At 54.8% G+C, this 22,437-nt stretch overlaps 1 protein-coding gene across 1 annotated transcript; it reads right to left on the reverse strand.

Moving 5' to 3' along the window:
* Positions 1-6,945: 6,945 nt before the first annotated feature.
* On the reverse strand, positions 6,946-18,249 carry LOC146302725 (uncharacterized). Its single transcript, XM_084698340.1, has 7 exons — positions 17,457-18,249; positions 17,122-17,229; positions 13,311-16,962; positions 11,601-12,421; positions 11,266-11,373; positions 9,125-11,106; positions 6,946-8,305 (listed from the first exon to the last, which is right to left on the reverse strand). The coding sequence occupies exons 1-7, from the start codon at positions 18,247-18,249 to the stop codon at positions 7,391-7,393; spliced, it is 8,379 nt and encodes a 2,792-aa protein (XP_084554466.1). The 3' UTR covers positions 6,946-7,390.
* Positions 18,250-22,437: the final 4,188 nt, after the last annotated feature.

The raw sequence follows: 22,437 nt of genomic DNA on the forward strand, positions 1-22,437 counted from the left end.
AAGTGCGATGTACAAGCACGCAAAATGTTTCCGAGGACAGATTGCAAAAATGTCAGTGTGAGAAAAGCGGTGACGTGCCAAAAAGGGCCGGCGCCACGTGAAAGCAGAAACATGAGCGTTCTCAAGCCAGATGTCTGGAAGTTGGCGACTCGGTCATGTGACTGTGTCAGCACCGTGTTCTCAGACAATCCTCCCAGCCTCGGCCCGGGTGAGAAAGCTCTCATGACTAATGAAGGGTTTTATGGAAATGAGATTGACTCACTCCTCTTTCCACAAACTCGAGGCTGGCCAGGCCGTCTTCCATGCATGAAGAACTATGGGAATCAACTTCACCTAATCCCACAACTTGCACGACACTCACACGAGTGTAGTTCTCTATGTGTGTCGGGTGGGGGGAATTCACCGACGGCAAGGTGTGTCAACTCTTTCAATCCCAAACAACATCCGCACACAGCCTTTTCAATCTTCTCAATTTCTTTTCAATCTTTTCAATTTCAGAATCCCCACTTCATGAAGCAGGATCATGTGATCGTCCGTGAATGAACGAGCGCGACAACGTCGTCCTCCGGGCGCCGGCGTCGACCCGCAGCTTCGCCAGCTTCAGCGCGGTAGTTGTGGAGCTCAACGTGTTAAACAGTTACTTAACAGACTGACAACCTGCCGCAACGTGCGTGTCCATGGCAACAGCAGGCCAACACTGGAGGGTGCTGGTTGCAGGGGAGAAATGGGGGCGGGGGGGGGGGGCTGTGGGGAGGGGGGGGGGCGGTATCGGACACTTGGCGGAGCACACGTAAGGCCGGTCAGGTGTGAAATTACCTCGGCGGCCAGCGCCAGTCAGACCGTGAAGAGGATTTAACAAAAGAAGCGTGGTTTAAAACCCGTAGATGGTGACCGGGACACTGTTACAACGCCGTCTCAACAGAGCCCTGGAATACCAGGCGATCGCACCCTGGAATACTGAGAGGTCCAGCTGAATGAAAAAAACAGCCGGCACATTCCAATGGCAACACTAGGCAGAGCCGGCATGCCCTGGAAGATCCCTCCACGGTTAGCCTTGGAACCTGAGAATCGTATCGTTTTCCATCCATCGTTGTTTCCACGTCAACGTGCACGCTGTACAGTCCACTGTTTCAGTGTGCGTGTGGGTGTAAAATCACGTGCGTGGCAGTGTTTGTGCGCTACAGTGTGTGTGTGTGTGTGTGTGTTTGAACGGCTACAGATCGCTCGCCAGGCTGGGTAGCGTGAGCAGATCGGCCACGGCAACTGTCACCCAGCGACAGACGGGAGCGGACGGAGCGAGAGCGACACGCGGCGTCATCACGGCACCCTATGAGGTCATCACCACGAGGCGTGAAAATGGGCGTCGAGCGTCAGCCACACGGAGCACAGCAAGAGAGCAGATACGCGCGTCTGCATGACTGCATGAGGAATGTAGGCACTACATTTGATTGTCTTGGATTTGTTTTCAGTGGTTTGAGCAAATGTTTTCTTTAATTAAGTGTGGGAAACCCACATTTCAAACCCTGTCCGATTGTCTGTTCATCAAAGCATGTGCCGTACTCTTCTGAGTATTCTTCCTGGTCCATCGGGTTGAGGATGGTTGAAGGTTACTTCTCCTCAAACTCTGCCAAACTTATGTTGACCTTTGACTTGGTAAAGCAAAGTCAACGAAGACAAGCTTCACTTCCTTGCTGACTCTCAATAAATGGATATAAACAGAGTCTTTAAAAAATGGAAAAAAAGAGACTTGGCTGCATCTCTTTGAGCTCTCTCATCGCCCTCAGATCAAAGGCAGGTGTGATGACAGAACAAACTCCCTTCCTCGTCTCCAGATCTCCCAGAATGCTCGGAGGCACAGTAGAACATGAGAATGCGGCTCTGTGGCGCCTCGCCAATTTCTAACACAAACTAAGAGGTTGAAAACTTCCCCTCTGCTCCCGTGTCCTTGGTGAAAACTTTCTCATTCTCTTTCTCTCTCTTTTTTTCTTTCTTTTAGACTCGCTCCATTTCTCACGGACTCTCTCGCTCTCTCGCTCTCTCTCTCTAGCTCTCTCTCTCTCGCTCTCTCTCAAGCTCTTCCTTTCTCTCAATCTCCTTCTCTCTCTTTCACCCTCTAAATAGACTCTTTAATATGTAGACCAGCAGTAAAAGGAACCTTTGAGACCTGTGCAGGAAGTATTCTGTACCGCACAACCTGCATATTCATATCCAGTAACCTAAAACTCCGGAGCGAGGACAGACTGTACAAACAACAAACATCCCTTGCAAATAAGCTGGCAGAGAAACTGAGGCGAGAATGTTCTGGAAGTGTCCTCACAGCCCGGGAATATTTTTTTATGTGTTAAGAGTCAGTTTTAAATGTAAAGTAGACATCGTTGAAATATTCAGCTTTTAAGATCATCCATGTGTTTTCCTATGAGGATTTTTGATTGAGACTTGAATCGGACTCGCAGTCTGGTGTGCAAAAGACAACTAGACATGTCTGCAGTTTACTCTAAGAAATTCCAACAAGCTGGATGACATTCACAATTCATGACAGACATTTGGGATGGCGATTGCTGGTGGACCATCCAGTGATGGGTTTGTTGGCAGGCAGGTTTTTATCATGGCAGGAGACACATGAACACATATGGGACCAATGGTTGTGTTGGATTGCCTCTGTCCTGTAATAGGCTTACAGCTGGTCCAAGTGGACCATGGTTTGGACCAATCCGCTAGCCCAAAGAAGGTTGACCACCACCGTGGTCTTGATGATGGGCCAGACGTTTTGTTGTGAATCTTTTTCCAAAAATGTTCTCTTTCCTTCCCTCCCAGTTCCTTTCTTTTCAAATATTTCAAAAATACTTAGACATCTCTCTCTCTCTCTCTCTCTCTCTCTCTCTCTCTCTCTCTCTCTCTCTCTCTGTCTCACTCACGCAAACACACACAGGTTCTTGTCGGGAACCGTGGGCAGAAATAGGTCGATATCTCCTCCCTTTTGATGACATCCCTCTGTCTGGAGCATGAGGCGCTGTCACCAGGACAGACGCAGAGTGACGCCGACACGGGAGTTGTCAGTCCTGGAAACGTCCCTCGCCGGCCGCGGAGACAGACACTGCGCCCCCCCGCCCCCCCTCCCACCTCTTGGCTCTTGTCGCCACAGAGACAGCTTGAGCGTGGCGGCGGGTGGCGGGGAGGCCCCCCCCCCTCTTCCCTCGCCCCGGCCGTATGGACACACAGACTGTCGGTGTGGGAAGGGGGGGGCGGGCGGGGGGGACTCATCGCCCCCCCCCCCCCCCCCCCCCCCTCCCCGGTACACCTGACATGCTCTCACCCCTGGCTGGCCGGCGCCTTCTACACGCCCTCCCCCGTTGTCCTGCTCAGCCCGTCAGCCACAACATGCAACCTCTTGGCTCGCACCTCACCCTGCTCAACACGGGGGGCCCCTTCCCCCCGGCAGTCCTGGCTAGCCACAACGGCGGGATGACGCTCGAATGTGAGCGCCTCCATCCGAGCAGCCGTGGCGCTCCCACCACGAGCCACTCTTGCTTCATCGTCGACCGTTAGCAACCTTAGCTTGGCGATTCCCCCGCTAGCGCCATTACCATCCTGCTCGTGCAGTTAGCCTCATTAGCTTGGCGCTTTCCCCTTTAGCCACCTAAGATTAGTGTTGCCCCCTATCAGCCATGTTCATTTGGTGCCCTTCCACGCTAGCTTGACACACTGGCTCAGTGTCTCTCTATATTAGCCTCACTAACATGCCCTCTGTCTTGGCTGAAGAAACCCTCACTTGTTCCCCTAACAAGCCCCAGAGGAGCTCCCTGGCTTGCGCCCAGCTAGCAGAGAGGCCTAGCCTCCTACACACGGCTGCTATACCCTCAGTGCTGTTGTGTCTGGGACCCCAGGGTAAGCTTAGCATGCCTGTCCTCCACTGCTAATATTCTGTTGCGTGCCAACACTGGCCTCCAAAAAGCCCTCTCCGGCTCATCCTCGCTCGCTCCCCGCCTCCCCTGCCTCTCTTCTTCCATCTCTACCGTCGTGGACCTCAGCTGACAGCCAATGGCGATGTTCATCTGTCCGGTTGCTCCTGCCTTTCCACACACACTCACTCACGCACGCACGCACACATACACACACGCGCGCACACACACAGACAAACACCTCCCTGCGCAAACTATCCCATCTTTTCATCGCACCTCTTAGTGCTGCCCGTCACCCTCAACCCCCCCCCCCCCCCCCCTTCTCCTCCATCCCCAGATGCATCGTGGTCCTCTTTTTCAGAGCGGGTTGTTTTGGCAAGCGGCTCAGTGAGCCGTCACACACGTTTAACGGTTCAGGCCTCAGCGGCGCTCCGTGACGCCGCTACCATCCAGCCGCTACCATACCCCCCCCCCCCACACACACTCACACCCCACACCGTAAATAATCGACGTGCGAACGGAATGCTATTCTTTTTCACAGTTTTGTTTTGGACACTCGGGGGCTTAAACATTGGATTCGAGGCACCAAGCCAAACATTGAAACATCTGAAGAGACCCACCGGCACACAGCCCTGAGCGGAGCCCAATGCTGCAGACGAGTGCTGAGGTCAGACCCAGCCAGGAGGAAAGGGATCGGTCCAGCAGCTGTCCTACAGACCAGACAGTACACGGCGGCAGGTGAATAAATGCTTAATGAGGCAATGAAAGGAGAAGGGGAAAGGAGCTCTGCTTAAATATAAAGCGATGAATGACAGTTAGATTGGTACGAAGACACACAGGCTATAATTGCACGCATTCAGATATCCGTTCATATACATGGAGACAGACAGACAGACAGACAGACAGACAGACAGACAGACAGACAGACAGACAGACAGACAGACAGACAGACAGACATAGAGATATGCAGATATTCAGACATACAAGCATGGAGAGAGCATGCCACTGAGATGGATGGAGATGAAGACAAAGGATAACACCAGAATGAGCTTCCTGTCGGGTGTGCCTGGCTACCTGTTCACACCGGGAAGATAGATGGATCCTGGTTTGATGGTTCAAAGTCGTCACCATTTTTCACCTTCAGCTTGGCTCCTTTATCACTCGTGCCAATCCTGTTTCGCCGAACCAAACTTCCACAATCTCACCGTCCAACTCCAATTGCTGGTGTTTAATGGAAATGTCTCCCTGAGTAATTAGTGACCATAACTTATCACATTTCTGATTAATTAACATTCATGAATCAAGCGAGAGACTGTGGAGATAATTAAGGAATGTCTGACACTCCCTCGCTGTTGTGATGTTTTCATCTTCCGCTTCCCACATCCACCTATCCGGGGTAATTGATGAAAGTAATTGATCAAATGAATCAAATGAGGGCATTCGTCACTTTGCCCACGCAAATCCAGCGAGTCATCTTCGCCCGGATGTTGATGTCTGTGTTTTTAGGAGACGTCCAGTGATCAATGGCCACCCTGGCCCGAGGCGCCGCGATTCCGACACCTTGATTATGCACGCCATGGATTTTCCATACTCCTATTGGTCTCGAAATTAAAACATGGATGACCTCATCGCTGTATCGGAAATCATTAGCTCCTCATCATTTTCCAACACGTTTATTTGCCTTAAAGGACAAAGCGACCCATGAAAAGGACGACAATTAATAAAAGCATGTTGGAATAATAAAGTTTGGCACCTGTGGACCTTTTTCCTACAGCGCCCAACTCCCACTTAAGTGATTAAAAATGTGCTCTCCGTCCAGACGAGGAGACCAGACAGTTGCTCCAAAGCCCTCCCAAGACCCCCCCCAAAATATCGAACTCAATAAACCGCGAGGCGTCTCCGGGTGAAACCACGCCGTCAAAAAAACGGCCCTCCAGGGCCAAGTTCCAAAACCGCCTCCACACACCTTCGGTTCAGCCGGCTATCGCGCCCTTGCGGTATGCATCCGACTCATCCAATTGGTGGAACATGCATGGGAGCCCTGCCCAGTCAGTCATTAGGCTGTCTAGCTGGTATGATAACATGTACCTATCAAAGGCCCCATGAGGTACTCTCTCCGCTCCGCCACGCCGCATGCCGCACATCACCCATTAGAGGGGCAGCTCCGCGAGAAATTGAATTTGGCGTCGTTATCGCGCCGATGCAAAATGACTCGTAGTGGGGAGAAGAGGGCGAACGTATAGTAATGGGGTGGGGCGGGGGGGGGGGGGTACACCGAGGAAGGGAGTGAAATGGATAGGAGCAAATATACATCTAGCGGGAAAGAGAGAGAGAGAGGGACATAGAGAGAGAGTGGAAGAAAAGTCGAGGGAGGGGGGGGGGGGGCGATAGAGCAGAGAGCGAAAGAGACGAAAGGTGGATGAGGCGTGTGCAATCGCAACAAACGTGCGCGCGCGTATGGAGCGTACGTGTCACCGAAGGGGCGAGCAATCCCACTAGGCAAATGAATCCCAGGACACACCACAACAGAGACAAGGGTTTGTTTTTTTTAGAAAATACACTTTTATTTCAAATTCATAAAACTACCCCTGGAACTGGTCTAATGAAGGGCACAGGCCAATTTTGGGCACCCGGTAGAGCTAGGGTATTTAAACTAGGGTGAAACACCACACGGCAAGGGGGTACACAGCAACAGCACACTACAACGGTTCACCGGTCAATCCCGCACACAAATTCAAAGGAACCATATAGCCACGCAGCAACACAGGTAGCAGCCCACACATCAATGCTCACACGTGCACACAGGGATCCCCAACCCTCTACCTGCACCTCCCATAAAGCACAGCGCCAACACTACCCCCTGTCCAGGCCAGCAGACAAACATACAGAAAAAATAAGAAAAAAACGTCCGTTCGGTCGGGGTCCCTCCCGACCGAACAAAAATATATACACACGGAAACTGTCCAACCTAGAGACTGGAATAGTCAAGCTGCACCACCCGTCCTCGAGTGGCCGAAACTGTTCCTTTGCGGTGGTTTCTCCCCTTCTCTCAGGCTCAAACGAAGTAGACAACGTAGATCCCGTAAAAGCAGTAGCCACTGCGACGGTGGATCCCAACCTGTCGCCTTGACTAGTCGTGTAGTCCTGTGTACGGGCCCTCTTCTCATCTCTCCGCTGTCAGTCTTTTTATACCCAGTCCAATTGGGGCTCCACCAATCTGGGTTGGCCACTCAATCTTGCTAACAGTCTGCAGCCGTGTCCGATTAATTGGTCCTCGCACGGCAATCGCGGAGTGTCTATTAGCAAGCGGATAAAAGAGCAGAGCAGCGGAAAGCCCAAACCCGTGCCGGCATTGTACAGTTTGCTCCATAACACAACCATTCCCCTCCCCATCACAGATTATCCACATGCATAGACCACCCCTTAAAAACAAGACAAAACCCACACGACATAATCCCCCCCTACTAAAATGGTGGTCGTCCCGAGCCACTTTACGGCTGATAACGTTGCGGACGTACCCCAAGATTAGGTCGCTGCGACCGCCTGACCAGAGGCACCGACCCCCCTTGTCCCTCCTCACCTTCCTGCACTGGCCCGGTGGCACAAGGTGCAATGTTCAGACCAGGTATTGGCCTAGGCCCAGGAGGATGTACTCTCAGCACAGGCCATCGGGGTGGCAGGTCTCCCCCTTCTCTGGTTGGTCCAGGAGCATCGCGGGGTGAAGGGGTGGGAGGTCCCTGGAGGCCAGAAGGGCAGGGACGTAGGTTGTTCCGATGGAGAGTGCGAACCGGACCCTCCTTCCCTTCGGGCCGGATACGGTAGACTGGTTGTCCAGGCTGCACTTGAGAAAGAATCACAAACGGGGACGGAAACCACCTGGGCTCAAGCTTTCCCCGGGCTCGGCGTCTGAAGTTCCGTATGAGGACTCGCTCCCCTGGCAGCAATGGGGCAGCCCGAGCCCTCCTATTGTAGCGCGTTTGGTCCCAGGTCTGTCTCTGTTGGGTGCGTGCTTGGACCTGTTGGTAGGCTGTAGTCAGGGCCTGCTGATGGTAAGAGACCCACCCCTCTAGGGTGGCTCGCTCCTGGGGCGGCTGGCCCTCCACACACAAGTCCACGGGGAGCCTGGCGTGTCTGCCAAACACTACGAAATGAGGCGTCAGCCCGGTGGAACTATGAACGGTGTTATTGTACACCTGCACTAATGCAGGCATTTTGGTTGGCCACTGGGACTGTTCGTCGGCATTCAGGGAGCTCAACAAGGACAACAAGGTCTGGTTGAACCTTTCCACCGCCCCGTTTCCCTGTGGGTGGTATGGAGTCGTCCGGCTCTTGACACAGCCATACAGGGCACACAGCTGCTGCATGAGCTCCGACTCAAACGCACCCCCTCGATCGGACAAGATCCGCTCCGGGCAGCCAAATGTCTGGATGAATGCTCCCCACAGGGCCTTCACTGTAGTGTGGGCGGTTTGGTCACGGGTCGGTACGGCTACTACATAGCGAGAGAACAGGTCAGTGATCACAAGGATGTACGGGTAAGTATCCGCTGGCCTCCCTAACGACAAATAGTCCAATCCAACAATTTCAAATGGATATGTACACTGAATGGACTGCAGGGGGGCTCTCACCTCAGGGCCAGCCTTGCTGATGGCACACTCCGCACAATCCTTGGCCCATGCATTGCTGTCGGTGACCATGCCAGGCCAATAGAATCTCCGTCGTAGAAGGCTCAGGGTTCGCTCGCTGCTTGCATGCCCGGAGGCTCGGTGGTACTGGGCCCATAGACCTTGGGCTTTGCCCCCTGGGACTAGGACTTGGTGAACGTCCATCCCGGTACTTGGCTCTTTTGTTTGTCGCACCAGGACTCCATCTCGGATCTCGATCGGGGCCCAGTCGGCGAGCAGTCTCTGGACCGGACGGGTAAGGGTAGAACGTGCTTCCTTGGGTGGCAGGGAATTCAGCCTCTTCCAAGTGTACAGCTGCTGAAGGTCAGGATCGGCTTGTTGGGCATCCCTCCACTGACTAGGTGGAGCGACCGTGGGCACGGCCTCACTGGCGTCTGTTGCACCTAATGGAATGTCGTCGCTGGGAAGCGGTGTTTCTGGGCCAGTCTGAACTGCAGTCACCCTGGCTTCCTCTGGGAGCCGGGAAAGGGCGTCTGCATTCCCGTTCTTGGCCCCTGGCCGGTACTTGACGACATAGTTATAGTTGGCGAGCTGGGCTACCCACCGCTGTTCGGTGGCCCCCAGGTTTGCCGTTGCCAAGTGTACCAGCGGGTTATTGTCCGTGAAAACTTCGATCTCCGTCCCCCAGAGGTAATCCTTGAACTTCTCGGTGATTGCCCACTTGAGCCCAAGTAGCTCCAGCTTAAATGAGCTATAGTTTTGGTCGTTGCGCTCAGCTGGGTGCAGGCTGCGGCTCGCGTAGGCAACCACTCGCTCGTGTCCTTCTTGGACCTGCGACAGCACAGCACCCAACCCGCTCAGGCTTGCATCCACGTACACCCGGAAAGGCAGGCTAAAGTCCGCATAGGCCAGGATTGGGGCTTCCAGCAGTGCAGTCTTCAATCGGTCAAAGGCCAACTGACAGTCCCCTGTCCACTGAACAGCAGCAGACTTGGCTCCGGTCGTGCCTTCGAGCAGGCGATGGAGAGGGGTGGCTATCTTCGAGAAGCCCGGGATAAACCTCCGGTAATAGCCTGCGAAACCCAGGAATGACCGCACCTGCTTCACGGTGCTGGGGACTGGCCACTCTTTCACTGCCGCCGTCTTCTCCGGGTCGGTGGCCACTCCACGTCCGCTGACCACATGGCCCAGGTATCGGACCTCCCGCCGGAGGAGGTGGCACTTATGTGGTTGGAGCTTAAGTCCATGCGCTTGAAGGCGCTCGAAGACCTGCTCGAGGTGATCCAGATGGCTGTCAAAACAGGGCGAGAACACCACTACATCATCCAGGTAAACCAGTAGGAAGTCGTTCACCTGGTTGCCAAGGCAACGCTGCATCAGACGCTGAAAGGTGGCCGGGGCATTGCAAAGGCCAAAGGGCATCCTCTCGAACTGGTACAAACCCAAGGGTGTTGTGAACGCGGTCTTCTCTTGATCGCGGGGATCCACTTCGACCTGCCAATACCCGCTCGCCAGGTCCAGGGTGGAATACCATGCTGCCTGCTTCAGGGTTGTAAGGGACTCCTCAATCCGTGGCAGAGGATAGGCGTCTTTGTGCGTTAGTGCGTTCAGTTTGCGGTAATCGACGCAGAAGCGCCATGATCCGTCCTTCTTACGCACCAGCACGACCGGTGCAGCCCAGGGGCTATTGCTCTCCCTTACGACCCCACTCTCCAGCATGCTCTGGAGGAGCGTACGCAGCTCTGAGTACAATTTTGGTGGGATTGGACGATGCCGCTCCCGTACGGGCGGTGCGCTACCTGTTGGTATCTGATGCAATACCACATTGGTCCGCCCGAAGTCCTCCTCATGGGCTGCGAACACCGGTGACCACTTCCGCAGCAAGGCAGTCAACTGGTCCTGTTGTTCCGGGGTCAGACCTTCCCCCTGCAGGGCCAGGACTGGGGGCTCATCCGTGGTCTGGGCCTGGACCGGTCGTACAGCCACTTCTACCACCGTTGGCTCTGGGTTGGTTAACACCATTTCGTTGCGACCCTGCACATCTTCGGACGACACCTGGCTCACAGCAGCCAGCGGACGGCCCAGCGGGAGTTGCACCGGGAAAGGGTTGGGGTTGCAAAGGCGGACCGCCACGTGTCCCTGCCGTAGCCAGCCGAGGGTCCTTGCCACCCGCCACTCCCGGTCGCCATCGTCCAGGTCCTCCACCATCACCAAACAGTCCGAATGACCGCTGCCTTGGGGGACCTTGGTCCACAGCACCACTTCCATCTCTGGGGGGAGCATAATCGGCGGCTGGGGTTCCAGTTTTGCGACCCCCTGGAGATAGGGTCCAGGCCCTGATACCAAAGCCCGCCGGCAGGTAGCGAATGCCTGTGCCCAGGCTTCCCCGGCAGTTGGGTTATTGGTTGTGCGGAATGCTGCCTCTCCAGGATGGGTTCCCTCGAACACCTGTTGCCAACAATCAGAGATAATGTTCATGCCTAGTATTCCACAATCAGAACCCAGGCAGGAATCCTTTACAATCACCACCCCTTTGTCACTCAGCTGGACCCCACCCACCTCAAAGTCCAGAAGGATATATCCTACATAGGGGATCGTCAGGCCATTTGCTGCCCTCAGAGTGAGCCACGGGACTTCACTAGCATCATGCACTTTATCTGCCCCAAAATGCCTCTGGAAAAAGGAATAACTAAATAAAGTGACTTGGGATCCTGTGTCTAGGACACAAGGTATCTTCTTACCTCGCACACTAACCTGTACTTGTGGACAGTCTCCTACCAGCGAGGGCTTTTTTAGAGCAGTGGTGGTCCCAACCCCCTCAGTGGCTCGCCCCACAGTCACCGAGGGTTCTAAAAATCCGAGGGGTTGTACCGCTGTCGCCGGGGACAGAAACGTTGAGTGTGGCCAACTTCTCCGCAATCCCGGCAGATAGGCCGGCCCTGTGCATCCCACCGATAAAGTTGGGGTCCCCCTTGAGTCCCACCGGCACCCCGGGGCCTGGTTGGTGGTGCTGAGGTGGTAGGGAATTGACCCTCTCTGGTGAATGAATCCCCCCGATGTCCCGGGAGATGGAGACTCTTGAAGTCTTCTGCCAGGGCCTTGCCCAACACGGAAAGCTGCTCTTTGAGCTCCTGCTGGAGCTCTAACTTGAAGGCCTCCTTCCACTGCTGCAAGGAAGGGTCGGCCGCTGTGAGGGCCGCTGGCCCGGTTGCAGCCGCAGGCTCGGGGTGGTTCACCCGACAGACCTGCACAGCCCCCTGGCCCCCTTCCCTCTCGAGGGCTTTGGCTTCGGTGCAAGTGGCGGTGAAGGACATATCGGGCCGGCGCCGCAACTGGCGTTGCAGCTCTTGCTGGATGGGGCTTGGTCGAAGACCCATTGCAAACTGGGCTCGGAGCATCTCGTCGTCTCCGTCGGCTGGGCCTGGGTCTACGGCTCGCCACTGGTGATGTAATCCACGGAGACGGAGTGTAAAGGCACCTACCCCTTCGTCAGCCCCCTGTCTGCACTGGAAAAACTGCGCCCTCCTTTGGGCAATAGATGTTGGCCCCCCATACAAGCCCCGCAGGAGGGTAAAGATTCTCTCCGCCGTGTCTTTGCTGGTAGATTCGGCCAGCTGGACTTCCTGCTTAGCTTCACCCTCCAGAGCGCTCAAGACGAAATCTACTTTCTGCTGGCCACTCAAACCCTGCGCCCTAAGAAAGGCTTCCATCTGAGGCTGCCATTCTGCAAATCCAGCTGACCCCCCCATCCCGCTAAATTTGGGTATCCAGGGCCCCCCCATGAACCACGGCATCATCACTGCATTTATGGTGCTGGCCTCTGGTCTAGGCTGTGGCTCGCCTATGTTACCCCCATTGGCCTCCTCCATGTTGTGGGTGTTACTGGGATCCTGCCGACTACGCCAAAAAGGATGTCACCGAAGGGGCGAGCAATCCCACTAGGCAAATGAATCCCAGGACACACCACAACAGAGACAAGGGTTTGTTTTTTTTAGAAAATACACTTTTATTTCAAATTCATAAAACTACCCCTGGAACTGGTCTAATGAAGGGCACAGGCCAATTTTGGGCACCCGGTAGAGCTAGGGTATTTAAACTAGGGTGAAACACCACACGGCAAGGGGGTACACAGCAACAGCACACTACAACGGTTCACCGGTCAATCCCGCACACAAATTCAAAGGAACCATATAGCCACGCAGCAACACAGGTAGCAGCCCACACATCAATGCTCACACGTGCACACAGGGATCCCCAACCCTCTACCTGCACCTCCCATAAAGCACAGCGCCAACACTACCCCCTGTCCAGGCCAGCAGACAAACATACAGAAAAAATAAGAAAAAAACGTCCGTTCGGTCGGGGTCCCTCCCGACCGAACAAAAAAATATATACACACGGAAACTGTCCAACCTAGAGACTGGAATAGTCAAGCTGCACCACCCGTCCTCGAGTGGCCGAAACTGTTCCTTTGCGGTGGTTTCTCCCCTTCTCTCAGGCTCAAACGAAGTAGACAACGTAGATCCCGTAAAAGCAGTAGCCACTGCGACGGTGGATCCCAACCTGTCGCCTTGACTAGTCGTGTAGTCCTGTGTACGGGCCCTCTTCTCATCTCTCCGCTGTCAGTCTTTTTATACCCAGTCCAATTGGGGCTCCACCAATCTGGGTTGGCCACTCAATCTTGCTAACAGTCTGCAGCCGTGTCCGATTAATTGGTCCTCGCACGGCAATCGCGGAGTGTCTATTAGCAAGCGGATAAAAGAGCAGAGCAGCGGAAAGCCCAAACCCGTGCCGGCATTGTCCCTCCTCACCTTCCTGCACTGGCCCGGTGGCACAAGGTGCAATGTTCAGACCAGGTATTGGCCTAGGCCCAGGAGGATGTACTCTCAGCACAGGCCATCGGGGTGGCAGGTCTCCCCCTTCTCTGGTTGGTCCAGGAGCATCGCGGGGTGAAGGGGTGGGAGGTCCCTGGAGGCCAGAAGGGCAGGGACGTAGGTTGTTCCGATGGAGAGTGCGAACCGGACCCTCCTTCCCTTCGGGCCGGATACGGTAGACTGGTTGTCCAGGCTGCACTTGAGAAAGAATCACAAACGGGGACGGAAACCACCTGGGCTCAAGCTTTCCCCGGGCTCGGCGTCTGAAGTTCCGTATGAGGACTCGCTCCCCTGGCAGCAATGGGGCAGCCCGAGCCCTCCTATTGTAGCGCGTTTGGTCCCAGGTCTGTCTCTGTTGGGTGCGTGCTTGGACCTGTTGGTAGGCTGTAGTCAGGGCCTGCTGATGGTAAGAGACCCACCCCTCTAGGGTGGCTCGCTCCTGGGGCGGCTGGCCCTCCACACACAAGTCCACGGGGAGCCTGGCGTGTCTGCCAAACACTACGAAATGAGGCGTCAGCCCGGTGGAACTATGAACGGTGTTATTGTACACCTGCACTAATGCAGGCATTTTGGTTGGCCACTGGGACTGTTCGTCGGCATTCAGGGAGCTCAACAAGGACAACAAGGTCTGGTTGAACCTTTCCACCGCCCCGTTTCCCTGTGGGTGGTATGGAGTCGTCCGGCTCTTGACACAGCCATACAGGGCACACAGCTGCTGCATGAGCTCCGACTCAAACGCACCCCCTCGATCGGACAAGATCCGCTCCGGGCAGCCAAATGTCTGGATGAATGCTCCCCACAGGGCCTTCACTGTAGTGTGGGCGGTTTGGTCACGGGTCGGTACGGCTACTACATAGCGAGAGAACAGGTCAGTGATCACAAGGATGTACGGGTAAGTATCCGCTGGCCTCCCTAACGACAAATAGTCCAATCCAACAATTTCAAATGGATATGTACACTGAATGGACTGCAGGGGGGCTCTCACCTCAGGGCCAGCCTTGCTGATGGCACACTCCGCACAATCCTTGGCCCATGCATTGCTGTCGGTGACCATGCCAGGCCAATAGAATCTCCGTCGTAGAAGGCTCAGGGTTCGCTCGCTGCTTGCATGCCCGGAGGCTCGGTGGTACTGGGCCCATAGACCTTGGGCTTTGCCCCCTGGGACTAGGACTTGGTGAACGTCCATCCCGGTACTTGGCTCTTTTGTTTGTCGCACCAGGACTCCATCTCGGATCTCGATCGGGGCCCAGTCGGCGAGCAGTCTCTGGACCGGACGGGTAAGGGTAGAACGTGCTTCCTTGGGTGGCAGGGAATTCAGCCTCTTCCAAGTGTACAGCTGCTGAAGGTCAGGATCGGCTTGTTGGGCATCCCTCCACTGACTAGGTGGAGCGACCGTGGGCACGGCCTCACTGGCGTCTGTTGCACCTAATGGAATGTCGTCGCTGGGAAGCGGTGTTTCTGGGCCAGTCTGAACTGCAGTCACCCTGGCTTCCTCTGGGAGCCGGGAAAGGGCGTCTGCATTCCCGTTCTTGGCCCCTGGCCGGTACTTGACGACATAGTTATAGTTGGCGAGCTGGGCTACCCACCGCTGTTCGGTGGCCCCCAGGTTTGCCGTTGCCAAGTGTACCAGCGGGTTATTGTCCGTGAAAACTTCGATCTCCGCCCCCCAGAGGTAATCCTTGAACTTCTCGGTGATTGCCCACTTGAGCCCAAGTAGCTCCAGCTTAAATGAGCTATAGTTTTGGTCGTTGCGCTCAGCTGGGTGCAGGCTGCGGCTCGCGTAGGCAACCACTCGCTCGTGTCCTTCTTGGACCTGCGACAGCACAGCACCCAACCCGCTCAGGCTTGCATCCACGTACACCCGGAAAGGCAGGCTAAAGTCCGCATAGGCCAGGATTGGGGCTTCCAGCAGTGCAGTCTTCAATCGGTCAAAGGCCAACTGACAGTCCCCTGTCCACTGAACAGCAGCAGACTTGGCTCCGGTCGTGCCTTCGAGCAGGCGATGGAGAGGGGTGGCTATCTTCGAGAAGCCCGGGATAAACCTCCGGTAATAGCCTGCGAAACCCAGGAATGACCGCACCTGCTTCACGGTGCTGGGGACTGGCCACTCTTTCACTGCCGCCGTCTTCTCCGGGTCGGTGGCCACTCCACGTCCGCTGACCACATGGCCCAGGTATCGGACCTCCCGCCGGAGGAGGTGGCACTTATGTGGTTGGAGCTTAAGTCCATGCGCTTGAAGGCGCTCGAAGACCTGCTCGAGGTGATCCAGATGGCTGTCAAAACAGGGCGAGAACACCACTACATCATCCAGGTAAACCAGTAGGAAGTCGTTCACCTGGTTGCCAAGGCAACGCTGCATCAGACGCTGAAAGGTGGCCGGGGCATTGCAAAGGCCAAAGGGCATCCTCTCGAACTGGTACAAACCCAAGGGTGTTGTGAACGCGGTCTTCTCTTGATCGCGGGGATCCACTTCGACCTGCCAATACCCGCTCGCCAGGTCCAGGGTGGAATACCATGCTGCCTGCTTCAGGGTTGTAAGGGACTCCTCAATCCGTGGCAGAGGATAGGCGTCTTTGTGCGTTAGTGCGTTCAGTTTGCGGTAATCGACGCAGAAGCGCCATGATCCGTCCTTCTTACGCACCAGCACGACCGGTGCAGCCCAGGGGCTATTGCTCTCCCTTACGACCCCACTCTCCAGCATGCTCTGGAGGAGCGTACGCAGCTCTGAGTACAATTTTGGTGGGATTGGACGATGCCGCTCCCGTACGGGCGGTGCGCTACCTGTTGGTATCTGATGCAATACCACATTGGTCCGCCCGAAGTCCTCCTCATGGGCTGCGAACACCGGTGACCACTTCCGCAGCAAGGCAGTCAACTGGTCCTGTTGTTCCGGGGTCAGACCTTCCCCCTGCAGGGCCAGGACTGGGGGCTCATCCGTGGTCTGGGCCTGGACCGGTCGTACAGCCACTTCTACCACCGTTGGCTCTGGGTTGGTTAACACCATTTCGTTGCGACCCTGCACATCTTCGGACGACACCTGGCTCACAGCAGCCAGCGGACGGCCCAGCGGGAGTTGCACCGGGAAAGGGTTGGGGTTGCAAAGGCGGACCGCCACGTGTCCCTGCCGTAGCCAGCCGAGGGTCCTTGCCACCCGCCACTCCCGGTCGCCATCGTCCAGGTCCTCCACCATCACCAAACAGTCCGAATGACCGCTGCCTTGGGGGACCTTGGTCCACAGCACCACTTCCATCTCTGGGGGGAGCATAATCGGCGGCTGGGGTTCCAGTTTTGCGACCCCCTGGAGATAGGGTCCAGGCCCTGATACCAAAGCCCGCCGGCAGGTAGCGAATGCCTGTGCCCAGGCTTCCCCGGCAGTTGGGTTATTGGTTGTGCGGAATGCTGCCTCTCCAGGATGGGTTCCCTCGAACACCTGTTGCCAACAATCAGAGATAATGTTCATGCCTAGTATTCCACAATCAGAACCCAGGCAGGAATCCTTTACAATCACCACCCCTTTGTCACTCAGCTGGACCCCACCCACCTCAAAGTCCAGAAGGATATATCCTACATAGGGGATCGTCAGGCCATTTGCTGCCCTCAGAGTGAGCCACGGGACTTCACTAGCATCATGCACTTTATCTGCCCCAAAATGCCTCTGGAAAAAGGAATAACTAAATAAAGTGACTTGGGATCCTGTGTCTAGGACACAAGGTATCTTCTTACCTCGCACACTAACCTGTACTTGTGGACAGTCTCCTACCAGCGAGGGCTTTTTTAGAGCAGTGGTGGTCCCAACCCCCTCAGTGGCTCGCCCCACAGTCACCGAGGGTTCTAAAAATCCGAGGGGTTGTACCGCTGTCGCCGGGGACAGAAACGTTGAGTGTGGCCAACTTCTCCGCAATCCCGGCAGATAGGCCGGCCCTGTGCATCCCACCGATAAAGTTGGGGTCCCCCTTGAGTCCCACCGGCACCCCGGGGCCTGGTTGGTGGTGCTGAGGTGGTAGGGAATTGACCCTCTCTGGTGAATGAATCCCCCCGATGTCCCGGGAGATGGAGACTCTTGAAGTCTTCTGCCAGGGCCTTGCCCAACACGGAAAGCTGCTCTTTGAGCTCCTGCTGGAGCTCTAACTTGAAGGCCTCCTTCCACTGCTGCAAGGAAGGGTCGGCCGCTGTGAGGGCCGCTGGCCCGGTTGCAGCCGCAGGCTCGGGGTGGTTCACCCGACAGACCTGCACAGCCCCCTGGCCCCCTTCCCTCTCGAGGGCTTTGGCTTCGGTGCAAGTGGCGGTGAAGGACATATCGGGCCGGCGCCGCAACTGGCGTTGCAGCTCTTGCTGGATGGGGCTTGGTCGAAGACCCATTGCAAACTGGGCTCGGAGCATCTCGTCGTCTCCGTCGGCTGGGCCTGGGTCTACGGCTCGCCACTGGTGATGTAATCCACGGAGACGGAGTGTAAAGGCACCTACCCCTTCGTCAGCCCCCTGTCTGCACTGGAAAAACTGCGCCCTCCTTTGGGCAATAGATGTTGGCCCCCCATACAAGCCCCGCAGGAGGGTAAAGATTCTCTCCGCCGTGTCTTTGCTGGTAGATTCGGCCAGCTGGACTTCCTGCTTAGCTTCACCCTCCAGAGCGCTCAAGACGAAATCTACTTTCTGCTGGCCACTCAAACCCTGCGCCCTAAGAAAGGCTTCCATCTGAGGCTGCCATTCTGCAAATCCAGCTGACCCCCCCATCCCGCTAAATTTGGGTATCCAGGGCCCCCCCATGAACCACGGCATCATCACTGCATTTATGGTGCTGGCCTCTGGTCTAGGCTGTGGCTCGCCTATGTTACCCCCATTGGCCTCCTCCATGTTGTGGGTGTTACTGGGATCCTGCCGACTACGCCAAAAAGGATGTCACCGAAGGGGCGAGCAATCCCACTAGGCAAATGAATCCCAGGACACACCACAACAGAGACAAGGGTTTGTTTTTTTTAGAAAATACACTTTTATTTCAAATTCATAAAACTACCCCTGGAACTGGTCTAATGAAGGGCACAGGCCAATTTTGGGCACCCGGTAGAGCTAGGGTATTTAAACTAGGGTGAAACACCACACGGCAAGGGGGTACACAGCAACAGCACACTACAACGGTTCACCGGTCAATCCCGCACACAAATTCAAAGGAACCATATAGCCACGCAGCAACACAGGTAGCAGCCCACACATCAATGCTCACACGTGCACACAGGGATCCCCAACCCTCTACCTGCACCTCCCATAAAGCACAGCGCCAACACTACCCCCTGTCCAGGCCAGCAGACAAACATACAGAAAAAATAAGAAAAAAACGTCCGTTCGGTCGGGGTCCCTCCCGACCGAACAAAAATATATACACACGGAAACTGTCCAACCTAGAGACTGGAATAGTCAAGCTGCACCACCCGTCCTCGAGTGGCCGAAACTGTTCCTTTGCGGTGGTTTCTCCCCTTCTCTCAGGCTCAAACGAAGTAGACAACGTAGATCCCGTAAAAGCAGTAGCCACTGCGACGGTGGATCCCAACCTGTCGCCTTGACTAGTCGTGTAGTCCTGTGTACGGGCCCTCTTCTCATCTCTCCGCTGTCAGTCTTTTTATACCCAGTCCAATTGGGGCTCCACCAATCTGGGTTGGCCACTCAATCTTGCTAACAGTCTGCAGCCGTGTCCGATTAATTGGTCCTCGCACGGCAATCGCGGAGTGTCTATTAGCAAGCGGATAAAAGAGCAGAGCAGCGGAAAGCCCAAACCCGTGCCGGCATTGTACAGTTTGCTCCATAACACAACCATTCCCCTCCCCATCACAGATTATCCACATGCATAGACCACCCCTTAAAAACAAGACAAAACCCACACGACATACGTGTGTGTGTGTGTGTGTGCGCGCGTGTTGGCGTGCAGGAGACTGCAGCCCTGGACACAGCCCTGCTGGCTGAAACAGCCCAGACGACCGCAGAGTGTAACTGGAGTTAATGGCGTGCCCGTTGTTAATATGGCCGGATGCTTCATCTCTACTCTCAGATGAGCTGACGGTGATGACGACTACCAAACCCCTGAGTCCGCCGGGGTGTTCCAACTGAACCGCAAACCTCTCACATCAGCACTCGGTGAGCACAGCGGTGTGCGCGGCGCGCGCGTGCGCGAGTAATAATCTGTGCGGATGGGTGTGTGTGTGTGTGTGTGTGTGGGCGTGAGTAGTGTGTGTGTAGGGGGGGGGAGGTTGAATGGCGGGAGCCAGGCATTAGTTCGTGTTTTTGTGTGTGTGTGTGTGTGCGCGTCCATGTGTGCATCTGCAGGGGGATATCAACGCATTAACCTGAAATAGAACAGTGACTCTCCCAGGAAGAGCGTCTTCTAATTGACTATATTCTGTGCGAGCTGCACTTTTTAAACACCTTTTGTCGCCCATTTTGTGGTGATTAAACAGGCATTGCTTTTAATTGCCCGATCTTGTAAGACCTGCTTCCCTCAGCAGACTTTGCCTGCTAAGATTGGGAATGTGTCATGCTTATCCGGGCCCAGGAGATTGATACAGACCATCGGAACTATAGCGGCCCCTTCTCCCTGACTCCTTTCACACGCCATGGCCCTCTGGAGAGAGTCTTCTGCAGAGAGCAGTGTGACCAGGATTCAGACTCTGAAGACGTACACCGGCAGGTTCTGTCGCGCACTGCGGGTCGCCGTGATAAACAAGCCCCAGCTGAACCGGCACGGCAGAATGTTTTTTCGTCACACTTTTTCGCCTTCGCGGAAAATCTGAGCCAAAAGGACGATTGTGTTTGTTTCCCCCCCCCCCGGCATAGAGATGTCTGCGAAAGATGGATGAGAGGGAGGTCAAAGGAGGAGGACGGAAAACGGGACGGACCGACTCGGAACGAGGGAGGGCGGAGAGGGATGGGAGGATGGAGGAGGGATGGGATGAGGGATGGAGTGACTGGGAGAGAGGAGGAGCAGCGGCGAGCCTAAGTGGGGGTCGGGGACGAAGAGAGCGAACGTGTCGGAGAGTTGCGGAGTCCGCCGAAATGTCAGTTGTCTGAAAACGAGGTGTGGGGAATGATCACGGCGACGTGACCATTAGCACCGGAGAGAAAGGCTGGTGTGTGAAGGATGACACCCGTGTGAGTGTGATTATTTGAGGTGTGTGTCATGCAGTCAGAAAAACTGAGAGAGTCAGAGAGAGAGAGAGAGAGAGTCAGAGAGAGAGAGAGAGAGAGTCAGAGAGAGAGAGAGAGAGAGAGTCAGAGAGAGAGAGTCAGAGAGAGAGAGAGAGAGAGATAAAGGGAGGCAGAGATAGATGACAGATGCACACGCAGAGAGACAGAGAGCAAGCCAGATACTGAGAGAGAAAAAACGAGGAGAGAGACAGAGAGAGAGAGGGGGAGGATCATTTGAAAGCCTTTCATCCTAACCTCAAAAGTAAACCTAAATATCACACTCTACAATCTACGACAACAGTGACCTTTAGATTTTTACACCTGTGGGTTTCTTCCTGAAACACTCATCCTTCTCTTCCTTCCTTCGGTGTGTCGACGTGTTTTTTGAACTCAGTGGTGTTCCCTGTCTCTAGTCCTTCAATGTAGCTGTAGAAGTTTTCATTTCACACATGCATGACTGCCACAGTCATTCTTCATCTTCTTATGAATACCCGATTAGTATTGATTTTGTGCCGTTGTAAAATATTATATTATGGGGATAACCTGCTTAATTCAGTCAAAATATAAAAAATGTATAAGTGTTGACATAGAGTGATGAGTGCATCACCACAAGCACAATCGTTCTGTTACGGTTTGGTTGTGAGTGTGTGGCGTTGGCATGGTTTTCATACTATTGTTGAGAGAATCCCTGAAGTACTGGATCCCTGGAGGACTGGGTCCCCGGAGAACTGGATCCCTGGAGGACTGGATCCCTGGAGGACTGGATCCCTGGAAGACTGGATCCCTGGAGGACTGAAATCCCTGGAAGACTGAATCCCTGGAGGACTGGATCCCCGGAGAACTGAATCCCTGGAGGACTGGATCCCTGGATGGCTGGATCCCTGGAGGACTGGATCCCTGGAGGACTGGGTCCCTGGATGGCTGGATCCCTGGAGGACTGGATCCCTGGAGGACTGGATCCCTGGAGGACTGAATCCCCGGAGGACTGGATCCCTGGATGGCTGGATCCCTGGAGGACTGGATCCCTGGAGGACTGAATCCCCGGAGGACTGGATCCCTGGATGGCTGGATCCCTGGAGGACTGGTCTGCCTGGACCTGTGTGGTCCACTCAGGATGGCTATGATGGAAATAGCCTTTATTAGTTGAATGTGTTCAATTTCACAGTCTGGCTCTCACTCTTCTTGTTTCTTCATTTAGCTCTCTTTCTTTTTTTCCCTTTTTTTTCTCTCTGCAAGTTCGTCAAGACAGACAATAAAAGTGTCGAGTTCAGGGAATGCTGTGTATCGACTGTAGCGTTAACGCTTCCATGTTGCCCTGGCAAGCAGGGGTCAGGAGGGTTTCAGCTTAAAGATCTTCGACTGGAATCATTAGTCTGAAACTCATTTACAGGCAGAGACCCCTGTCCTCCCTCTCCTCCCCCTCGACTCAAAGCCCTAATTAATAATTCCACTTAATTAAACACTTTTATTTCAAGGAGAAGGAGGAGGAAGAGGAGGAAGAGGAGGAGGAGTGGGTGGCTTCCGTTCAGCCGTTAATTGGCGAAGCCGTTTAGGATTTGTATGGCTGTCACATACTTCTGTAGGCGCGGAGCACCGAGATTTCCATTTGCACCGGTCACCATAGACTGTAGGCCGTTACAGTGTGTGTGTTGTGTGTGTGTGTGTGTGTGTGAGGGGGGGGGGGGGAGGCGAGGGGGGGGGGGCATAGGGCCTTTTTCTTACAGACGACAGCATGTTTATTCCTTGGTCTGGTTTTGGAATATATGCTTTCCCTTTTAATATCACATCAAGGTCAATGCTGCGCACAGGAAGTTGTTCTTCAGACGGCACCGTGATTGTTTTTTAATAGGCCATGAATCAGCATAATGT

Source organism: Hypomesus nipponensis, chromosome 1, assembly GCF_054491055.1.
Source record: "Hypomesus nipponensis isolate SF chromosome 1, ASM5449105v1, whole genome shotgun sequence".
Taxonomy (NCBI): domain Eukaryota; kingdom Metazoa; phylum Chordata; class Actinopteri; order Osmeriformes; family Osmeridae; genus Hypomesus; species Hypomesus nipponensis.

Excerpts from the sequence above, each read along its gene's own strand:
- LOC146302725 (XM_084698340.1), bottom strand. The coding sequence starts at position 18,249 with ATGGAGGAGGCCAATGGGGGTAACATAGGCGAGCCACAGCCTAGACCA. Across the intron at positions 16,963-17,121 it reads AGTACAGGTTAGTGTGCGAG|GATATATCCTTCTGGACTTT; the intron begins GTAAGAAGATAC and ends TCCCCTATGTAG. Across the intron at positions 11,107-11,265 it reads AGTACAGGTTAGTGTGCGAG|GATATATCCTTCTGGACTTT; the intron begins GTAAGAAGATAC and ends TCCCCTATGTAG.